The 20,356-nt window shown below is 41.4% G+C and overlaps 3 protein-coding genes across 4 annotated transcripts; all 3 read left to right on the top strand.

Annotated features, from left to right (window-relative positions):
• The first annotated feature begins 2,122 nt into the window (after positions 1-2,122).
• Positions 2,123-6,191, top strand: LOC115685757 (protein JASON-like). Its single transcript, XM_030610862.2, has 7 exons — positions 2,123-2,433; positions 2,585-2,633; positions 2,824-2,903; positions 3,893-4,140; positions 4,485-5,277; positions 5,361-5,443; positions 5,789-6,191. Exons 1-7 carry the CDS (start codon positions 2,254-2,256, stop codon positions 5,892-5,894), a joined length of 1,539 nt encoding a protein of 512 aa, XP_030466722.1. The 5' UTR covers positions 2,123-2,253; the 3' UTR covers positions 5,895-6,191.
• Positions 6,192-8,211: 2,020 nt separating this feature from the next.
• LOC115685756 (pentatricopeptide repeat-containing protein At3g59040) lies at positions 8,212-14,687 on the top strand. Of its 2 annotated transcripts, none has more exons than XM_030610861.2 (7): positions 8,212-8,412; positions 8,749-9,058; positions 10,057-10,347; positions 10,423-10,671; positions 11,187-11,311; positions 12,009-12,107; positions 13,904-14,687. In XM_030610861.2, the coding sequence occupies exons 1-7, from the start codon at positions 8,357-8,359 to the stop codon at positions 14,505-14,507; spliced, it is 1,734 nt and encodes a 577-aa protein (XP_030466721.1). In that variant the 5' UTR covers positions 8,212-8,356; the 3' UTR covers positions 14,508-14,687. The 2 variants fall into 2 exon arrangements, with proteins under 2 accessions (XP_030466721.1, XP_030466720.1); XM_030610860.2 differs by having other exon boundaries at positions 8,746-9,058.
• Positions 14,688-15,724: 1,037 nt separating this feature from the next.
• Positions 15,725-19,840, top strand: LOC115685831 (auxin response factor 18-like). Its single transcript, XM_030610963.2, has 4 exons — positions 15,725-16,771; positions 16,870-18,097; positions 18,344-19,278; positions 19,397-19,840. The coding sequence occupies exons 2-4, from the start codon at positions 16,979-16,981 to the stop codon at positions 19,464-19,466; spliced, it is 2,124 nt and encodes a 707-aa protein (XP_030466823.1). The 5' UTR covers positions 15,725-16,771; positions 16,870-16,978; the 3' UTR covers positions 19,467-19,840.
• Positions 19,841-20,356: the final 516 nt, after the last annotated feature.

The raw sequence follows: 20,356 nt of genomic DNA, 5'->3' as shown, positions 1-20,356 counted from the left end.
CATATAGGAAGGGTTTTTGCACAAAATGTACTTCTAAATAAGCCCCGTAGATCTTTGACCAAAAAAAAAAAAAAAGCCCCATATCCTATATCTCGCTATACGAAGAAAAAAAAAGTGTAAAGAAGGGGATTCTTATTTGTACAAATGATACTTCGAACGAGCATAAAAAAGTGCCAAGAAAACATTTTTGGTACAATCCCAGCAGCAGAACAACGAACAACAAGACCAAACAACATTTCCCCCGTTTTAGCAGCAAAGAAAAAAAAAACACAACAGTTCCCCCGAGTGTTTTTCTTTTTTTTATGGTCATGAACAGTTCCCCCAAGTATAACACTAAAATCTACGAACTTCTATCAATTTCTACGACGACCACTACTGTCTACTGCAGCATCAAGGCACAGTCATCATCTCTCAAAAACCCAAAAAAGAGCGAAAAAAAAATAAGAACTACCAACTACGAAGATCAAAAGGGGCTCGAGAGAAATTAACCCAGTAGTCAAGAGAGAGTGGAGAGTCTGAGCCTTCAGAGACGTGTGTTGTCAGTACCATCATAAGGCCAGCACGAGCTTACCCTGCTTTCTATCCATTCTTGTAGACAAGATAGACAGACAGACAGACAGGTGAGAGCATGCAGAGAGATGGGGAGAGATAGAGAGAGAGAAAGAGAGAGAGAGAGAGGGAGAAGGGGCTGAGCAAGAGGAGCAGCGAGAAGCGGAGGATTCAGATTGAAAACTATGCGAATGAAGTGGGGGTGCCATCATGGTGATCCCCCCAACGATCAGAGTGCTTTTGGGTCGAATCCACACGCCCCTCCCTTCTCGCCGCTTCTACTCCTCCTTCCTCCTCCTCCTCCTCCCGCCTCCTTCTTCTTCTTCTTCCCTCCTACTCCTGTGCTCTGCCGAGCCTTCGTTAGGGCTCTCTTCCTTATATATGCAGGGAAAAAGTAACGCTTGCAGGCACAACGACCCCGTTTTCGCCAGGGAAAGACACAAAAAGAAGAAGAAATACCTAAGCCTAATTTACAAACAAACGGGTCTCGTCAAAAAGTGATTTCAACGACATTTTTCAAAAAAATAATCGCTTGAATCACTTATAAAAATGAATATATTATTATCGATAATGAAAATATTTTTTATTAACTAATTATTTCGAAAGATACAAATAATTATTTTTAAGAAAATATTTTTCAAATCATTCATTTTTCGCGAAACAAACGGAGCTTAAATAATATTCTCTTATTCCCCATTAGCTAACTTATGTTCCTTGCCATGTTAACAAAAAATTCACAGTTTTTCTACAACTTATGTGTCTCTCTTAGTAAAAATTCATTTTCGCTCCTCTGAAATTCAAGCCGTGCTTTCATGTTATGGAAAAATGCATTTTCATTGTTCAAAGCATGCCGATTTTATAAATGTTCATAATAGTTTGGGAAAATGACAAAAATTGTGTGTGAATTTTGGCTTAATGTGCAATGTGATCTCTTGACTTTTAATTTATTCAATGTCGTCACTGAACTTTTAATTTGTTCAATATGATTCATGAACTTTTAATACATATTCAATCTAGTCCATGGACTATATGAAAATGCCAAATGTTGTCCCTAAACTTGAATTAATGGAAGAATAACATTGTAATTTTTATATAATCAATGGACTATCTTGAACATTACCAAAAATTCATGGAACACATTAAATAAATTAAAATTTCAGAAATCACATTGTGCATTAGGCCAAAGTTCAGAGACCACATTAAGCAAATTAAAAGTACACGAACCACATTACACATTAGGCCAAAGCTCAGAAACTATTTATGTCATTATCCCTTATAATTTTCCATTTCCAATTTGAAACTCATTCGAATTAATTAAATTTTTGGATGTCGAGTATTTTCTCGTTAAAGAGGATCCGAGGAAAACGCAACACACAAGGAAACATCCGATTACACAAATTAAATGACTCGATTGCAAAAATTCAATAAGGGAAAAAACAGAAAATCCGCAAAAAATAAATAACCTCAACCATCGCGACGTGTCAGCTCCCTAGCGCGAGTACCGCCGAAAGAATCCCAGTCGCATCCTCTGAGCTTTCCGATGGGGAGGCCCGTCTTTTCCCTCGTTCCCAGTCGGTTCAAATCCTCAAAAACGACTCAACAACTCTCTCTCTCTCTCTCTCTTCCTTCGAGCTTCTCCCTCACCTCACCGATGACCCAGTAACGCAAAGGGGCGAGAGAGAGGTGGTGCTTCGCTGCTCCCAGATGATATGCGCACTGTTAAATCGTGAGCTCGGGCTTGCGTTCCGGAGTTTCCTCGGGTTTCTCGACCGCTCGCTGGGCTTCGCCATGGGCTGCTTCTTCGTCTGCCTGCGTGCCAGGGACGGCGGCGGCGGCGGAGGGCGTCGCCACCTGCCTCAAACGGCTCGACCCAGGAAAGCCGCGGTGAGTTGCGGAGATGGGTTTGTCGAGTTGGGTGCGGAGCCGCAGGAAAGCGCTCGCCTTTTTGATCCAACCCCCCCCCCCCCCCCCGCCGTTGGGTGCTCTGCTATTGTCGAAGCGTTCGCGGAGAGCTGAGTTTGCTTTGTTTTTGCAGGAGGCGTTGGCGTCTCGGAATCGGCTGTCGTCGTTGTTTTTAGCTGAAGGTGAACGTTTGCTTTTGTTGGACCATCTTAAGGATTGGTTTGTTTCTCGACTTTCGTTTCAGATGATTTGATCTATTCTGCGTAAACAGAGTCGCGGTTAGGTTCTATGCTCTAGCCAATGTAGGGCTTTCAGTCTTGCGTTTTTGTTTTTTGCCCCTTTCTGACATGGAATGTCATTGTTTCGCTTAAGATAGAGAAGACGTTCGAAGCGAGGATCTGGAAGATCGCTCCTTTGGAACTCCGCAGATCAGCAAGGATGTCAAAGATGAGGTACATCTATCTCTGAATTTCATGTTTTTTTGGTCCCCAGGTAAATGATGTGCTCGGTGTACATCTATAGGTAATTTCAAACATATTTCCTGTTAGAGGTATGAGTTTAGTCTCCCGAATAAAGACGGCCTCCTTGTAATCTGGCAAATATATGGGGGGGATGCATTATAATTTTCTCCTGTATCTTAGTGAGAGATGAATACGAGCCCAGGTGATTTGTTGCTGTTGGTGCAATTGAAACATAGCCACCGATACACTCTAGAGGCACCATATGAGAAGAAGAAGACAAATTTCTATTTTGTTTATGAGTTACTAATATCTAGTTGGGCTATATATTTCTCCATCCTAGTTGGGAGAAATTTCCTCCAATCATGCTTCTGATTGTTGGGTTACAAGTGGGCTGTCTATAGTTTGTAACCCACCAATTAGAGGTATGGTCGGAGAAAATTGGATGGAGGAAAATATGGCCCTAATATTCATTTTGCTATGAAGTGACTGTATGGTTATCTGAATCGTGCGCTTTGAGGAATTTTTCTGCTCATGCTCCTATAGTTAAGACTCAAGACGAAACCAAGGATGAAGGCTCTCTGTTTTTCATGAGTTAAAACTTATTTAACAATACTTGTGTAGGCTTTAAGGCACTTCCAGTAATCCTGCGAAGCCTCTCGGTTCTTTTCTTTTTCCTCCCAATTTGTCAATTCCTGTTCTTGATACTGGTCAAAGCCTCAAAATGCCAATGTCTTCTATTCTAAATGGCATAAACTGTCTGTCGTATGTACGTTCTATTAGTTTAGAGGATAGAGGGCTAGATTATCATGGCAACATTAACTCTCTGCTTAGAGGTCACACTGTCTGAGGAGTTTGAATAAGGTAGTTTGTGCTTTTTGATTTCATTGTCACAAATGTAGAATTTTACTTAATTGGAGTTGTTGGCTACTTCTGGTCCGTCCATTTCATTGACTTCCTATTAACTCAGATTTATCTAACAGGCTAAGTTCCTTAAAGCTTGTGGAACCTTACCGGAGACTCCTGCAGAAATTCGGAAAGCAACAGACACGTTCATGTTTTCACCACCGAATCGCGAAGATTCAGAAAGTTCAAAGTTCCACTCATGGCTTCCTCATACATCTGTCAGGAAACTTCAGCTGACTAAGCCTACTGAACTTTCCCCAACACCTGTCAAACTTTTCGTAGATTCTGGAAGTGATTCTGCTTCTCAAGAGCATGCGCCTACAAGGTGAATATTCCTAATAGTTCGTAATCTGCAATGATGGATTTCTCAGATGAAATGTTTAACTTAGCAGGGGAATAAATCTTCAAGAAAGAAGCTTTTAAACTAATTTTTGTTGTCCACTAAGAAACAAAGCAAAAGTTAAATTTTACACATTCCCATGGTTATAAGGAAACCGTTGCTAGTCTATGAAGTTGTATATTATTTCAAACTGAGTATACTTTTTTGTCTTCTTGTAATGAATCCGTTGGTGTTTCCTTACAACTCTAGGATCAACGTCTTGCTAAACTTTTGATAAAACTTCTGTCCTTCAGATGATTGATTATTTTGATTGCTTCCTTCTTTTGCAGCTGTAAATCAAACGCTGAGAGCACTTTTAGCATTCCTCTGAACTCTACCGAAGGCAGTAGTGAAGAGAATGTGAATATGGCAACCGAGATTCTAGCTGTAGAGAACAGCAGTGTTTTAACTCCAATCACAACTTGGCCTTCTGCCTCACACACTCAGAATAGGAACAAGTCGGTTCATTTTGATCCTGGCACTGATATATGTTCGCTTAGAATAGATACTAGCCACGGTATCAAAGATTCTGAATTCCTGGGTAATCAGAGTACAATGAAACTTTCACCTTATCCAACCCCTCTAAAGCTATCCGATGAGATGCAGACACCTGGAACTGTTTTCCCGGCGAACATGGAAAATTTACCATATGGAAAGCCAAGGATCAGGTCTGAATATATTTATTCAGTTCCAAGTTCCTACCAGAATAACATGCAGTTGAAGGTTTTTAAGGACGAGGATGGTCATAATCATCGACCTTTGGGCGAGCTAAATGAATCACTTGGGCAGCCGGTAAATGAAACATTGAACAGGGGAACATGGTTGGACGAGACTTGTTCCGAGCAGGGTTTTAAGGGTGAAACAACCTTGTCAGCTTGGCTGAAGCCGCCTCTTCACTTGGAAAATGACGGTAGCAAATTTGGATCTGTATCTTACAGGAAAACTCGTCTTACTAGAACTCCCACAGATAGACCAATCATTGGGCTTGTTGCTGCACATTGGAAGGAAGAGGAACAATCTCATGTCTCACAAAAGTGGTGGGATGGGAATGGAATTCCTAATTCGACTAACAAGTATAAGGAGGTGCATCTTCCTGTTTCCCATCCAATAGGCACAAACTTGAATATATTGTCATAAGATATGACAAGATCTTGCTTTCTTTGCAGGATCAGAAAGTAAGCTGGCACGCAACACCATTTGAGGAGAGGTTGGAAAAGGCTTTATCTGAGGAAACTTTCGTCTCTCAGAGGTACACCTTGCCTGTTGAATCTGCAACTGTAATTCCTTTTTTTGTGTTTTATATGCCACGCCTTTTGAGTTATCTTGATTCGAATATGTGGCAAATTCAAGCTAGCTTAAGCTTTCATCTGAATCCCTTAGCAGCCTTCTTAGTGAATTTACATTCAGCTTTGCCATGAACATCTTGTTGAAATGTTAAAGCAAAGAAATGGCAGAGCATGTGTAATACCATCGTCTTTGCTAATTCATTGAGTTTGTACTTTTGTAAGTTTCCTCAGCTTTCAGTTCTTAATACTTAAAGACGATACTTGTTGTTTGGATTGTGCACATCTGATACTTCTGATTTGCTGCTCAGGAAGAATCTTAGTGGAGCACCAATACCTCTTGAGGATGCAGATGGTGACACTGCCATTTCTCAATTGCGATCTCCTGCCCATACAAAGCCCGTTGCATCCTGCTAATGAGTGCAATCCTGCGTTTGCGCTCTTTGTTCACCTAATAAGCTTTCTTTTCTGGCTGAACTCCCTGAAGAGGCACATTGTCCATAGCCTAGCCTCGATGAAGCAAGCGAAGGATCGAGATCGTGGTTGGCAGCATATCTAGCTGCTTCCAGCATAGTGAGACAGAAATTTTTGTATATTGCCGAATTTTGAGTCCTTTTGTCTGAATCTGCTCCGATTTATTTTTAGTTTGCTAGTCTCGTGGAATGGAAGTACCGTCACATGCAATTAGAAAGGTTTTTCTGGTGCAACTTGAAAGCTTTATCCGCGCGTGGTGATTACTGTGTGAATTTGCAAACCAGCAGATGGTGTTTTTGTGCCTGAACCAGCTAGGATCACAGATTTTAGCCTCCTGAATATATAATCTCAGAAACCTTCCCATGGAACGAGAAAGGACCGCATCTTTTGGCAGAAAATTTTGCAGTGTGCAATGCAAGCGGACATTAGTTTTCACAGCGGGTTACTGTACTACCATCATCATGCGTGCGTGCCTCTCTAATCCATATGAACAAGTTCCTTGGTCATTGATGCATGCATACGGTTGGCAATTTGTGTTCACAATCGAGTGTTATATATGAAATTTGTACTTGCGTCGAACCGTGTCATTGGAAAAAACAACCATAACTTGTTGATCAAGCTGATAAACCTATGTATATTGAGTTCGTGTCGTTTTTGGATTTGTCAAATAACTATATGTGCCTCACAGGATTTATCCTATGCACCGGAAGACTGATAGTTTCACATGTTACTCGGGAAAACTAAGGTGCTTTGGCATACAGGAGTTCATTTTCTTCCCTAATTTCGTCCATGGCTCTTTTTCTCCCCATTAAAACACATTAGTCAAAAAGATAACGTTTATGCACAATTAACAAGCAAAAAAATTGTTAAATTGTCTCTGTTGAATTGGTGCATCAAGCTATAAAGTAGTACATAATGTAGTACGTTCAAACTAAGAAGGGGTAAAAGAAGATGCGTATTGTGAGTATGCGGACGGGGCTATTTCCAACCTCTATATGATTGAATCATACTCAGTTGGCCTGAATGGTTTTGATATTTACATAGTAATTAGTTTTCTTTAACTTAGTAGTATCTTATTCACCGTTACTCTATAACATAAGTATTCTTTGTCCCTCTTATCTACAAGCTCGCTTTCCCAGTGAACTTTTTTATTTTTTAATTTCGTTGGTCTAAAAAAAAAATCAAGTCTCTATATTTACTATATCAAATAATCTGTGTGTTTCCTTACTATTGATGAGATACTTTTAGACATAATATATAAGATGTTAAAGAAATATGCAAAAACACATTGAAAATATCTGCATGAAAAATTTACACACTTCAAGTTTTATCAGTCCAAAACGAATGAAATTTCACCGGCATTATCTTATAAATAATTATTATTTTATGTAATTAAAGTTTTGATTTATTTAGATTTCATCTTTTGAAATTTCAAGTTGGGAATCTAATTGTGATTTTGCTTTGGAAAATCGAGTTTCACTCGTTCATCCCATCATACGTTTGTGTCAAAGACAATTGATAAGGAAAAGTTTGATGATGATGTGCACAACAACATGATTATGTTAAAAAGTAGTGTATGTCGAGATTTTTCTAGATTCTACTTGATAGATAGTTATTCCGTTAATTTGCACGACAATACAGAACAAAATTAGATTTCTTGGAAATTTCTCTCTTTGACAAAACTAATTTCTACAGAAATAAAATCTAAAAATGAAGAGAAAACATAGTGCCTACAATATGAATAGCACACTCATAATAAATTAAAACAAAACATGTGATAATTTTTAATATGGCAACTGGATCCTAGACATTGAAAAATTCATATAAGAAAGAAAGTAAATAAATTACGAGTCATTACGTTAAATGAAAATGTAGCGATTAAGGATAATTTTATCCATTGACTTTGCCATCTGTGCAAGCTACAACGCCTTATTGAGCAACCGGCGGCCGGTCTACTTGCCCATTCCTAATTTCTCTCCGGTGTTGTTTTTTTCTTCTAGGGAGAGATTTGGAATACTCTCTTATTTCGACATCCTGAGGTCCGGATGAAACTTTTTAAGAACATACCCAAGTCCAAACGTGAGTTTAATCATATAGAGAAAAAAAAGAGCCGTCAATAAGAATAAACGTGAATGTCCCAAACCTTCTTTCTCGGACACGTGGGTCGGAACGGACCGGTTTTCTTCATAACACAGTTGAACCGGTTCGCAGCTGGCGGTTGGTTTGCTTGTCTATTCCTCTCTTTCCTCTCTCTCTCAAGATAAGATTTTTATTGAAACAACAAAAACCAAACTATCTCGGAGTTCCTCACCCCCCAACAAGAGCTGCTTCACCTGAACCATATTCTCGGAAGCAAATCCTGGAAGAAGGCCTGAAAGTAAGCAGGGTCTGCCAATCTCTCTCAAATGCCCCAAACCCTCTTTCTGAAGCCGTTCCTTTCAGCTCCTTTGAATGACTGCAGGTTTGTTTCGTGTCCCCTTCCTTGAGTTTTTCTCCTGCGCTCTGTTTAAACCCATAAAAACCCTGAATAGTGTCTGATGGGTTTCGTCAATATGGGCGTTGGTTCTCTTTGTTTCTTGTGCATTTCGAAATGGGTAAGTGAAATTTGGCTCCATTTCTCATCACCCATTTGCAAGATTGAATTTTTTTTCTTTCAGTTGATTGCTGACACTCTTATGTGACTTTGCTGTTCTTTATCTGTAACTGTCGTTGTTCTTTCTTTCTACTGCATTTCTTTGGTGGTTGCAATCTGTGACAATCTTGAATTAACTGTAACTCTTTTTTTTTCCTTCAGTAGACCAGAGATATGTGGGACGTGCATTAGCGATAGGGTCAGTGTACGTGGGAGAGTGGGGGTAGTATGTATGGGGATGTTGGCGCCGAGGAAATTCATGCAGAAGAGGAAGAAGGTGGAAGTTTTCAAGGACGCCGCCGACGAAGCCTATCAAAAGAACTGGAGGAGGCTGATGAAGGAGATCGAGGAAGCAGGCTCGGCGGCGGCTGTCCTGAAGACTGAGAGGGCTCGGACGCAGGTGCTTCCGCGAGACCTCGTGTTGGGAACCTTAAAAAGGTTCAAGCAGCTAAAGAAATGGAACCTTGTTAGTGAGGTATGGGGACCAATTTTAAGTTAATTTTCCCATGTTCATTGCCCATACACCTCTAAATGCATGTTTCCGGAAGTACCTTATTCTGCGAAAGCTTTAGTTTTAGTTTCCCACAGGATGATGGTGACAGTGGCCAATGCGATGTGCACGTACGTGACATTGTTGTACATGAGGATTCTTTTTTGCTCTTCGTATATAATATTTGAACAAAAAGAAAACGTAAATCAGACATTCTCTAGTATGAGGTTAGGTATCCTGCTATGCTTATTACCAAGAGGAGATATCTGAACTATATATACCATCTTGAAGACCTAGACTCTGGACACTGCAATATATCCTAAGAACTTAATGTACAATATGGCCTATAACTACAGATACTTGTATGCTTCTGAAAAATATTTGGTGTTGCGATTCTTTCAGATGTCTAGCGCAACCTCTTCGTCATCGATAAAGTGACAATTTGTTATGCTGATGCCTATGCATTGTTATGTTCAACAGTAGAGCTTCAAGCATTGTTGCGATGATCTCATTATCGGATAGTCAATGGAGTTTTTTTTAAATGATGAAGATATTCTTTAATCAGGATAATTTTTTAAATATTAGTACCGCTAGAATTTGCTCACAGGGGAAATCATGGTCAATATATTGACACCTTGCAAATGATGGTTCATTTGGGTTCTAAAAAGAAATCGCATGAGAGAATTTTGTCTTCTTGACTCTTCCTTACGGAAATTTGCGTGAGAAAATAGGACCTTTTGAAAGTTGAGACTGTCTTTTGTTTTCTATACTGAAAATATATGGTTTTACTTAAATTTTTCTTTTTCACATCACACCTCCTTGGTGTGCAATCCGTTAACAGTTAGATTGTCTCTTTGCCTTGAACTAATTGAGAATAAAGTGAGGTATACTTTTCCTGAGTTAATTGATGTGGTTCGTTTTTTTTCTGCTGGATAATTTGAATGTTTGGCCTTTTTCTTCTGTATGATTGTATTTCCTTTTAGATTCTTGAGTGGCTAAGGATTCAGCAATGGTGGGATTTCAGCGAGATGGACCTACTGATGCTTATAACAGCTTATGGAAAGCAAGGGGACTTCAACAGGGCTGAAAGAGTCATGAGCTTTATAAACAAGAAAAAATGTGCCCCTAATGTGATTGCTTACACTGCCCTTATGGAAGCATATGGTAGAGGAAGACGATATAACAATGCAGAAGCTATATTTCGAAGGATGCAGTCTTCAGGCCCTGAGCCTTCTGCTTTTACGTATCAAATCATTCTTAAAACATTTGTTGAGGTATTTATTTAGAATGCTCAATTTTGCTATAATTCTGAACCGGCAACTTCATATCTGCTACTGGGGCTGCTGCAGGGTAACAAATTTGCGGAGGCTGAAGAAGTCTTTGAGACCCTTTTAGATAAGGAGAGATCCCCTCTTAAGCCTGACCAGCAAATGTTCCACATGATGATTTATATGTATAAGAAAGCCGGAACTTATGAGAAAGCTCGTCAGATGTTCTCTTTGATGGCCGAAAGAGGAGTGCAGCAGTCTACCGTGACATACAATAGCCTCATGTCATTTGAAACTAATTACAAGGAGGTCTCAAAGATATATGATCAGGTACTTTACAGAACTGGCTTGATGATGGGGTGGGGGGCATAAGGTGGAAAGGGATAAAAGAGAAGGGTTTTTGGCTTTTGGAGTGCAAAGACTGTTTTATTTGATAATAAAGTATTATGATACTAGGGCCATAAATTTCTTTGTTTTGCCATCAGGATTCTGGAGTATGTCATAATAAGGCTTGATTGTTGTATGTAATACCTTTGACTTTTTGTGGATTCTTTCTCTGTCATCTTACATAATACCATCAAGCTCAAGTAATTGCTGCAAAAATTCTTTCATGGTATGTACATAGCTGATGTTTGCAGAGCATAATTTGAAACTTTCAATTTAACAACTTACATTAAACATGTGGGGACGCTGTTCAAATCCTTGCACATTTTGAATATCTAGAAAATTCAGCCTTCAAAATCCACTATGCTATTTTACTGTCTATTTGGCTAAATGATTCACATCCTTTTGTCGCCCATTGATTATGTGTCCATCAGCTTTCTGAAATTACTGGTTACCTGTAGATGCAAAGAGCTGGTCTTCGGCCAGATGTTGTGAGCTATGCCTTGCTTATAAATGCTTATGGGAAAGCCAGGAGAGAGGAAGAAGCACTAGCTGTATTTGAGGAGATGCTGAATGCCAGTGTCAGGTAGGTGTGGTGTTTGTCTTAACCACTTGAGATTAAAGCAGAAAATTAATAGTCAACTTTTAAGTTCTCGAATTTTTCATAAATTTGTGTACTTTCCAACTGAAGCTTGAGTTATAGTCTGAGAAAAAAGTTTTGTATGATGTGAAGCAGCTAAGAAATTCCCATCTATATAATGGCTTCATTTTTGTGGACTGACTTCTAGATGCCGTGTCTGTTGAATCAACTTTGCATCGGTTTCTCGGAGCTCCTTTTGTATATGGTTTTGCACCCTATCAGTGCCCTATAGTGAATGTTTGCTTTACCTATCAAAAAATCAATGGCTCCATTAGTGGCTTAAAAGAAGTATGGCAATTCTTTTGCTAAAGTGGAAGTTATCATTCAGTCTAACATCTCACCACTAATTGATGTATTCTTTTAGTTGAACAGAGGAATAGTTGCATGATTTGTTATGTTCATTGAGTGTCGAATCCGATCCATGATTGTTTAGGACATTGGACTACTCTTTCTTCCTGTAGTCTTAGTCCATTGAAGCACAGCATCCTGTTTCCAATAAGGGTCATACTCACTCTCTGTCTCTCTGTCTGTCTCTGTCTGTGTCTCTCTCTCTGGGTGAAGGAACATTAAATGAAGATGTGTTCATGATAATGCTGTTAAACACTTGAGCTGATGGTTATCTACTTTGTTAATTATTGTCCAGGCCTACCCACAAAGCTTACAATATTTTACTTGATGCATTTGCAATATCTGGGATGGTGGAGCAAGCACGAACCGTATTCAAGAGCATGAGAAGGGACAGGTAGTTTGAAAGTTCTTTTTTATCCTTTTAACTTTAATTGGAATCAAGTCCTGCATAGGTTCTAGTATGTGTTGAATCATGATCAATGTTCTCATAATGGCATCGTGCATCCTTACTCGGAGTGTTCCTATTATAAAAATCTTACAGTCGACATTAACATCCACCAACACAACTCCACCATTATGTGGTTCATGTGGAAAATAAATCTCTATTGCGACATGGAAGAATGATTCATTCTCATTCTGGATCTGGCATGTGCATTGCTGACCATGGCTCAGCATTGGTCCCCAAAAGAACATCAGCGTCAACATAGCCATGAAAGCTTGCGTCTGTTTTCTCATTTTTGTTTTTATCCCTTTGACCATCCTTAGGCGGTCTATTTATTAATATGTAACTATTCGCCTTAGCATGCCCCTTCTCCTCACAGTTATTGCAAGGAAGATCTTTATCACTGGACTTTGATGTGTATTCTTATATTTGATGACTGGAATTCTTCCTTGACCTTCCTCCAGTTACCAAACTTCTTCCTGGCCAACAGTCAATTCTTTTTCAATCAATTCCTTGACTGCAGTGCCGCCTTAACATCATTGATAGAAATTGCGTCTTTGCTATATGCGAAGATTCTATAAAGAACTTGTAGAAGGAAGCAATGAACACACCAAAAATTTATAATCCTCATGATTGATTTCAACGTGTAGAAGGAAGGAATGAACACACAAAAAATGGATAATCCTCATGATTGATTAAGCATCTGTACGTTCTAGATCCATGACCATGGTTCTGAATTCATCAAGGTGAACACTGAGAACTGATGGCTGATCCCCTGCAGCATACGGAAAGTCGCTTCGTAAGCAGTTCAGCGTCCATCTTCTCGAGAATCATTTCACGTTAAACTCATTGGAGGGGCACAACTGAATCACAGGAAGTGCCTCGTAAGTTCATCATTCTGATCGAAAGTCAAACTACTTGCTATGATCCCCAACAAAGCTTTCTACAGACCTATCTATGTCAACAGAGCATGCATCTGACCTTCCATAACTCAAACAGTACGGCTGGACTTCTATAATACCAAATTATGTTATTGCTATGTTGGATCCCTCTAACCATAAGGCACACCTTTGAACCTATACCTATTACTGGGAGATCACAAGGTCGAGCTCAAATTTGAGCCTATTAACATACTTGGTGAGATCTCATTTTGCTCGAAAAGTTCCATGTCAATGAGTTGAGGGCCAATTAGTATATCAATAACCCATTTGACTCCAATTATCCATTGTGAGGCCATTGTATTTCACACCTCATATGTACTTTGCACTGAACATGTAAATCCTAACACTTATGCATAGATTCCTTGAACATCTCAGATTCTGACTCTAGAAAATGAAGTTGCCGGGATGAACATGTAGTGTTTACCGTTAGTGCAGACTGTTAAGTCTTTTAGGTAGAGTTATCTATATAGTTGTGGCACAAGAGCACATTTCCTCATCTGTTTCGACAAAACCATTGTGATTAAAGATACTAAATTTGTTTGCCTTCACAGTTGTCATCTCGATTATGACGGAGCTGACAATAACCTACAAACTTCGCTGAAAGAGGAGGAGAAATGGTTTTACCTCTTCGGTGTTGTTATTTATACTGTCATTCTTGTCAGTTAGTTCTCCCTTAATCTCTGGCTAATTAGAACGTCTCCTAAATTGCTGAATGTTCTTGCCTAGCATTGTGATACCACCATGTCTGATCTTACATTCTTCCACCTTCCTTCAAAATGGCTTTAACCTTTTCGTTTTTCACGGTAGGTACATGCCAGATCTTTGCTCCTACACAACCATGTTATCAGCCTATGTGAATGCATTGGATATGGATGGTGCTGAGAAGTTCTTCAGAAGGCTTAAGCAGGACGGGTTTGATCCGAATATCGTTACCTATGGGACGATGATCAAAGGTTATGCCAGGGTGAATAAATTGGAGAAGATGATGAAGATGTATGAAGAAATGCGAGTCTGCGGAATCAAAGCAAATCAAACTGTATTCACGACGATCATGGATGCATACGGTAAAAACAAGGATTTTGACAGCGCATTGGTGTGGTTCAAGGAAATGGAGTCTTCTGGGGTTCATCCTGACAAGAAAGCAAAGAACGTGCTTCTCTCCCTGGCAAAAACAACGGAGGAACTTGCAGAGGCCAATTTGCTCGTTGGCAATGTAAGTCAGCAGCGCCCCGAGCTAAAGGTGAATGGGGTTTTAAGATTTGTTGATAATGATGATCACAAAGAGGATGAAGAGGAAGAGGAAGAGGATGACGACGATGTCGTTGACACGGAAAAGGCAGTTTCTTTTGCGGATCAATCTGAGGATCAGATGGTTTCCGACCGAGCAGTTAAGGCTACCATTTTGTCCTGAGTACAGTAGATTGTGTTTCCTTAAACTTTGGAAACTTTTGAACGTTTATAGCAGTGTCATCATGCACAGCTCCAAAATTTTGTAAAGCAATGTTACAGAATCGTATATTTGCGGACTTGGAATGCCTTAACAAATTGGACCTCACTATTGCAGCAAGCTTGCCCGTTCTTTACTGTTGAACCATTTGAGTCTCATTCTGTACCTTCCTTGCCCGTCACAATTCTCTGTTTGGCCTTCTTGTGCCTTTAATTTATCTGTTTTGGTTGAAAGGAGCAAGTTTGGACCTCATTTCATGGTGAATCAGTTACTTTCAGACTGATGCACTGAGGTCCGTGTTGGTTATGCCCAAATAGTTCACCCTGAAAGCTAGGCACAAATAACCCGGCAAACCTGACCGGGGTCCGAACCCTGATAGGTCATCCTCGAATTTCGGATTACAGACTACGTGACAAATTTTGGATTTCATTTAGAAAAGCTTGTCGGGCTTTAGATCATGTCTATGATTCGTTCATCTAGCGGGTATCGGCAAACCCGAGCTCAAATGCATACATCAGCAAAATACTGTCTTTCCATTAAAAACAGCAAGTCTGATTAGGATAATATTAGAAAGGTTGGTAGTGACATTTGCCGAGACAATTCACAAACCATTTTGCACGCCCACATTAAACTTATTAACAAATTTAAACCGGATAAAAGAAGCTAGAATGAGCCTGCTTTAGGTGCTTTGGAACTTTGGAGCACCAAAACGAGTCGGGTTTGAGTCTTTCGGGGTTATGAAAGGATTTGAGTTGAGACCCTCTTCTCTTTCTCTTCTCTTCTGCATAATTCTTGGAACAAAACAACTACAGTTAACATGTCCCGCTCGTTAGGTACAGGATCAGTTAACCACGGTTAACACGTCCAGTTAAGACACACTGCCTTGCTTTCAGAATCAGAACTGTCACACTCTTTCACGAGCCCCACGACGACTCGTCCCCCTCTTCCTCTCGTCTCGTCCTCCCTTCTCCTCTCCCGAGTCTTTGAGAATACCGCGATAGAATCGGAAAGACACGCTCTTTGTCAGAGCCCAATAATTATTAAAACTTCCACCGAAGTTGACACGAAGAAAAGAACCAGTTTGATTATTCAGGAGGGGAATTAGTAAATGATTACTTTATTGGCAACCCACCATTAAATAAGGGAAGAAAATGGTATTGCTGACGCAGGGGGACGAAAGGAAAAATTGGATAGGTTCCTTAAAGATCTTTGTTTTCTTGCTGGCTTCTGAAGATACAAAACTGCTTCTTCAGATCCGAAGAAAAAGGTCTGAAATCGAAAAACCCGAGATTAGGAACAGAAGACCCGCGAACCCAAAAGAAAAAAAGAAAAGAAAGGAGGAGCCAAAAAGAAAAGGGAAAAAGGGAAAAACCCAGTAAGCAAAAGTGGAGGAGCAGTCTTCACTGTGCTCAAGTTCCAGCCATTGTTTAAAAAGGCAGGGCCTTTATGTGTTTGGTTTTTGCTTTCGCGTGTGTTGCTTTTGGACACTTTGTTATGTTCCAAGAGAGCATTGAATGAATCTTTGAATAACTTTCTTTCTCCTTCTTTTCTTCTTTCACTTTGCGTTGGTGGGTGTATGGTGTTTGCAATACGGCTTTTCCTTTTTCTATCTGCTTTCTGTGGTCATCGATCTCTCAATTGAATCTTTGAATTGGAAGAGAGGAGGGGGAGAGGGAGAGAAAAAGTGGCAGCAGCAGAGAGATTCTTTTGTGAGCACGCAGATAGATTCTTGGTGGGTGCTGATGATTTTGGCGGTGAATTTTGATGCTAGGGAATTGAGATATTTTTAGAGGCCGAGATGGGGTGGAAGAAAGATAATTACTTTCTGGTTTTGTCGGTTGTAGATCTTGAGTTCCTGAATTCGACAGTTCCTTCTTAGCTTAGTTTTAGTAAAAACAGAGGCTGCGGTCTTTTGTGGCTGTGGAAGAAGTGAGCTTCTGGCTGCTAATGGTATGGCACTGTAAATTCGGGGGAATTGTGAGAGTGAAATTTGTACAAGAAGATGAATTGGTGGAGCCTTTGAGCTGAGAAGAGAAATGGACCTGCTTTGTCTCAGGGGTCTCCCTCTCTCTCATCAGCAAATTTGAGCTTTTGTGGACTTTTGGGGGTGTTACTGTGCGATTGTGTGTTTTTCCAAGTAGAAGTTTGTTAATCCCCTTTTTCTCTTGGCTCCAAACGTGGGACGTAATTTTTCCGAATTCGAGTTTCGAGCAAGATCAACCGACCGGGTAATATTTCTTACTTTTCAGAAAGGCGAATTAGGTAACTGTCTGATTCTGGTTATCCTGTGCCTAATCGTATTCATGTTCTTGCATGTTACTTTCAGTGTTTATTGTAAAAACAAGCACCAGAAGCATCTAGTCTAGCTACTCGGAGAAGACTTTTATGCCCTGAAAAAGCTGTGCTTGGTTCGGCAAAACCGCCTTCTGGCCAAGATGATCACTTTTATGGATTCTAAGGAGAAGCTGAAAGAGGTGGAGAAAACATTAGATTCTCAGCTATGGCATGCCTGCGCTGGAGGAATGGTGCAAATGCCGCCATTGAACTCCAAGGTCTTTTATTTCCCTCAAGGCCACGCCGAGCATTCGTATGGTCCCGGGGATTTTCGGAACTGCCCCAGGATACCAGCATATATACCTTGCCGGGTTTCTGCAATTAAGTTCATGGCCGATCCAGAGACCGACGAGGTCTTCGCTAAGATGAGATTGGTTCCGTTGACAAATAATGAGCCTGATTTTGGGGATGATGGAATTGGAGGGCTTCAAGGATCAGATGGTCAAGATAAGCCTGCCTCCTTTGCCAAAACTTTGACCCAGTCGGATGCTAATAACGGCGGTGGTTTCTCTGTCCCGAGGTACTGTGCAGAAACGATTTTCCCACGACTGGATTATTCTGCAGACCCTCCTGTCCAAACCATCCTAGCCAAGGACGTTCATGGAGAGACATGGAAGTTTAGGCATATCTACCGAGGTACACCGCGGCGACATCTCTTGACCACAGGTTGGAGTACTTTTGTTAACCACAAGAAGCTTGTGGCTGGGGACTCAATAGTGTTCATGAGGGCGGAGAATGGGGATCTTTGCGTTGGGATTCGCCGGGCTAAAAGAGGGATTGGTGGCGGACCCGAGTCCTCATCTGGTTGGAACCCAGTCGGTGGTAACTGTGCAGTGCCTTATGGCGGGTTCTCAGCATTCTTGACAGAGGACGAGAACAAATTGATCACCAATGGGCATGGTAACTGCATGAACGGAAATGGAAGTTTGATGGGCAAGAAACGGGTCACGCCAGAGGCAGTTATCGAAGCAGCCTCACTCGCGGCAAATGGGCATCCTTTCGAGGTGGTTTACTACCCTCGAGCAAGTACCCCTGAATTTTGTGTGAAGTCGTCCATGGTAAAAGCTGCGATGCAGATCCGGTGGTGTTCCGGAATGAGGTTCAAGATGGCCTTCGAAACAGAGGACTCTTCACGGATTAGTTGGTTCATGGGGACGATATCTTCAGTTCAAGTGGCCGATCCCATCCGCTGGCCGGATTCACCTTGGAGGCTACTCCAGGTAGTTCAGTGAATCAACCTAAACTTATGGTTTTTAATAATTCCTCGGTGCAGCTTTGCTTACCTCAGTCGACTGCGTAGAATCGATTTTCATACAATACCTTCCCTTGTTTTGTCATTGGTTAATGGGTGTAGCTTCTAGGGTTTTCCCCGATTTGTTCGCCGTTTACCCATGGATTAGCTTCGTTATTTGTTTGGACTTCCCTGTATTTATATATTACATGCTGAAAGAAATCGAAACTGACAGGTAACTTGGGACGAGCCGGATTTGCTGCAAAACGTGAAACGTGTGAGCCCATGGCTGGTCGAACTCGTCTCTAACATGCCAGCAATCCATCTCTCCCCTTTCTCGCCACCAAGGAAGAAGCTAAGACTTCCACATCACCCGGATTTCCCCCTCGATGGGCACTTCCCAATGCCATCGTTCTCCGGCGACCTCCTTGGGCCCAGCAGCCTGTTTGGTTGTCTTCCCAGCAACCATTCTGCAGCTGGCATGCAGGGAGCCAGGCACCCTTACTATTCTCCATCCTTACCGGATCTCCGCCTCAGCAAACAGCCGTCGAGTCTGTTCCCTGCCGGTTTTCCGCTTATCGACCACTCAATCAGACCCATCAGAACCTCCAATGGTCCGAGAATGCACAAATCTAGCAGCGACGACAACATTTCTACCGTCTTGACAATGACGAATTACGGGAAAGTCTTTAAGAAGCTTGAGGAAGTTAAGAAACCTCCCCAGTTGGTGCTCTTTGGTAAGCCGATACTGACCGAGCAGCAGATTTCTCTAAGCAGCCCTGCTACTACCACCGCCACTACAGCTTCGCCCGCTCGTACTTCATCGGAAGAGAAGATAGAAAAACCAGGTAGTTTCCCTGACGGCCCTGGTTCCGCACGTCAGCAGTCGGGCCAACCAGAGCGGCAGTCGTCATGTGAGCTGTTGAGAATGCATGAGGATGAGCACCAACAGGAGATGGAAGCCTGCTCAGAAATCGGCCATTGCAAAGTTTTCATAGCATCGGAAGACGTGGGTCGAACGCTTGATCTCTCATTGCTTGCCTCATATGACGAGTTGTGCAGGAAGCTAACAGATATGTTTGGCGTCGAGAATACTCAAAGCTTAGCCCGCCATGTGCTATATCGGGATAACAAAGGTGGAGAGAAGCGCATCGGCGATGAGCCATACAGGTGAGGAGTTTCTTTCACCTTTCCGTATGTCTGCATTGTGACTTTCTGTGATCTTATCTGTCTTGGCACACTGGTTGGTTGGACTATTTGTTGATATCATCCTCGTTTCATTGGGCAGCGATTTCATCAGAAAGGCCAAGAGATTGACAATTTTGACAAACTCGAGCAGCAACTGCGTAGGAAAGTAGAGAAGAAATCGAACAATGACCTTCACGTGTACAGCTAATTGACCAAAACCTTCCATTTACAAGCTGACCATCGCTTGCAATTTTGGTGGACCAGGGCATACGTTCGAGCTGGATTTACCTCGAGACTATTCTTTTGCTGCATTTTCGGAGGAGTGACTCGCACAAACTGAATATCGTCCAGTTATGGATTCACGGGTCTTGTTCATTGGTGTCAAGTCATCTCTTTCTATGTCCTGTCCTATCTTCCTTCTTTCTTGGTCTGGCCGTCACGGTCGAAACTCCGACGAGTCACGGTCGGAGGAGTTGTTTCGGTCCAGGATGGGCTTCTGGCAAAGCAATTTGAAGTCTTCTAAGAAGGCAAAATCTTTCTGGCATTGATCAGGGAAGGAAGGACTTCCATTTGAATGTTGTTCTCTCTATACTTTCTCAGACACAAGTCAAAAAGAATTTGGCCCTCCTTTGTTGTGCCCAAGTCAAAGCATCCACCTTTTTTTCAGGCCATTGGTTTCTTATATGCACTCCCATTTTAGTATTTACTATGGGTTGGTATGTTACAGTCAAATCTAACTTTGTGCAGAATGTCATTCTACATCCTTACCCTCCTCTTTCGCCCCGGCTCCCGCGACACTAACAAAGCGTAAGCTACACAGTAAATCCTACCACGAACGAGTCCGTCTGTCGAAGCTCGAACGTTAGTACCGACGTGCTAACAGATGCGTCGGCAAGGGGAAACCACGAATGCTGTGCCATGGAATCGGCAAGCATGTAAACATTCGGACAAAGCGGCGGCGTCGCCCCTCAACCCACGCAAATCATATGTCGACGGCTAAATAATAATAATAATAATAATAACAACGATAATGATTTTGGCATCAAACCAGGTGGGTGTT

Source organism: Syzygium oleosum, unplaced genomic scaffold, assembly GCF_021117445.2.
Source record: "Syzygium oleosum isolate NSW1041296 unplaced genomic scaffold, Sole_v2.1 Sole_v2.10, whole genome shotgun sequence".
NCBI classification, from domain to species: domain Eukaryota; kingdom Viridiplantae; phylum Streptophyta; class Magnoliopsida; order Myrtales; family Myrtaceae; genus Syzygium; species Syzygium oleosum.
Note: the sequence above shows the minus strand (reverse complement) of the source record. Positions and strands in the feature narration are given on the sequence as shown.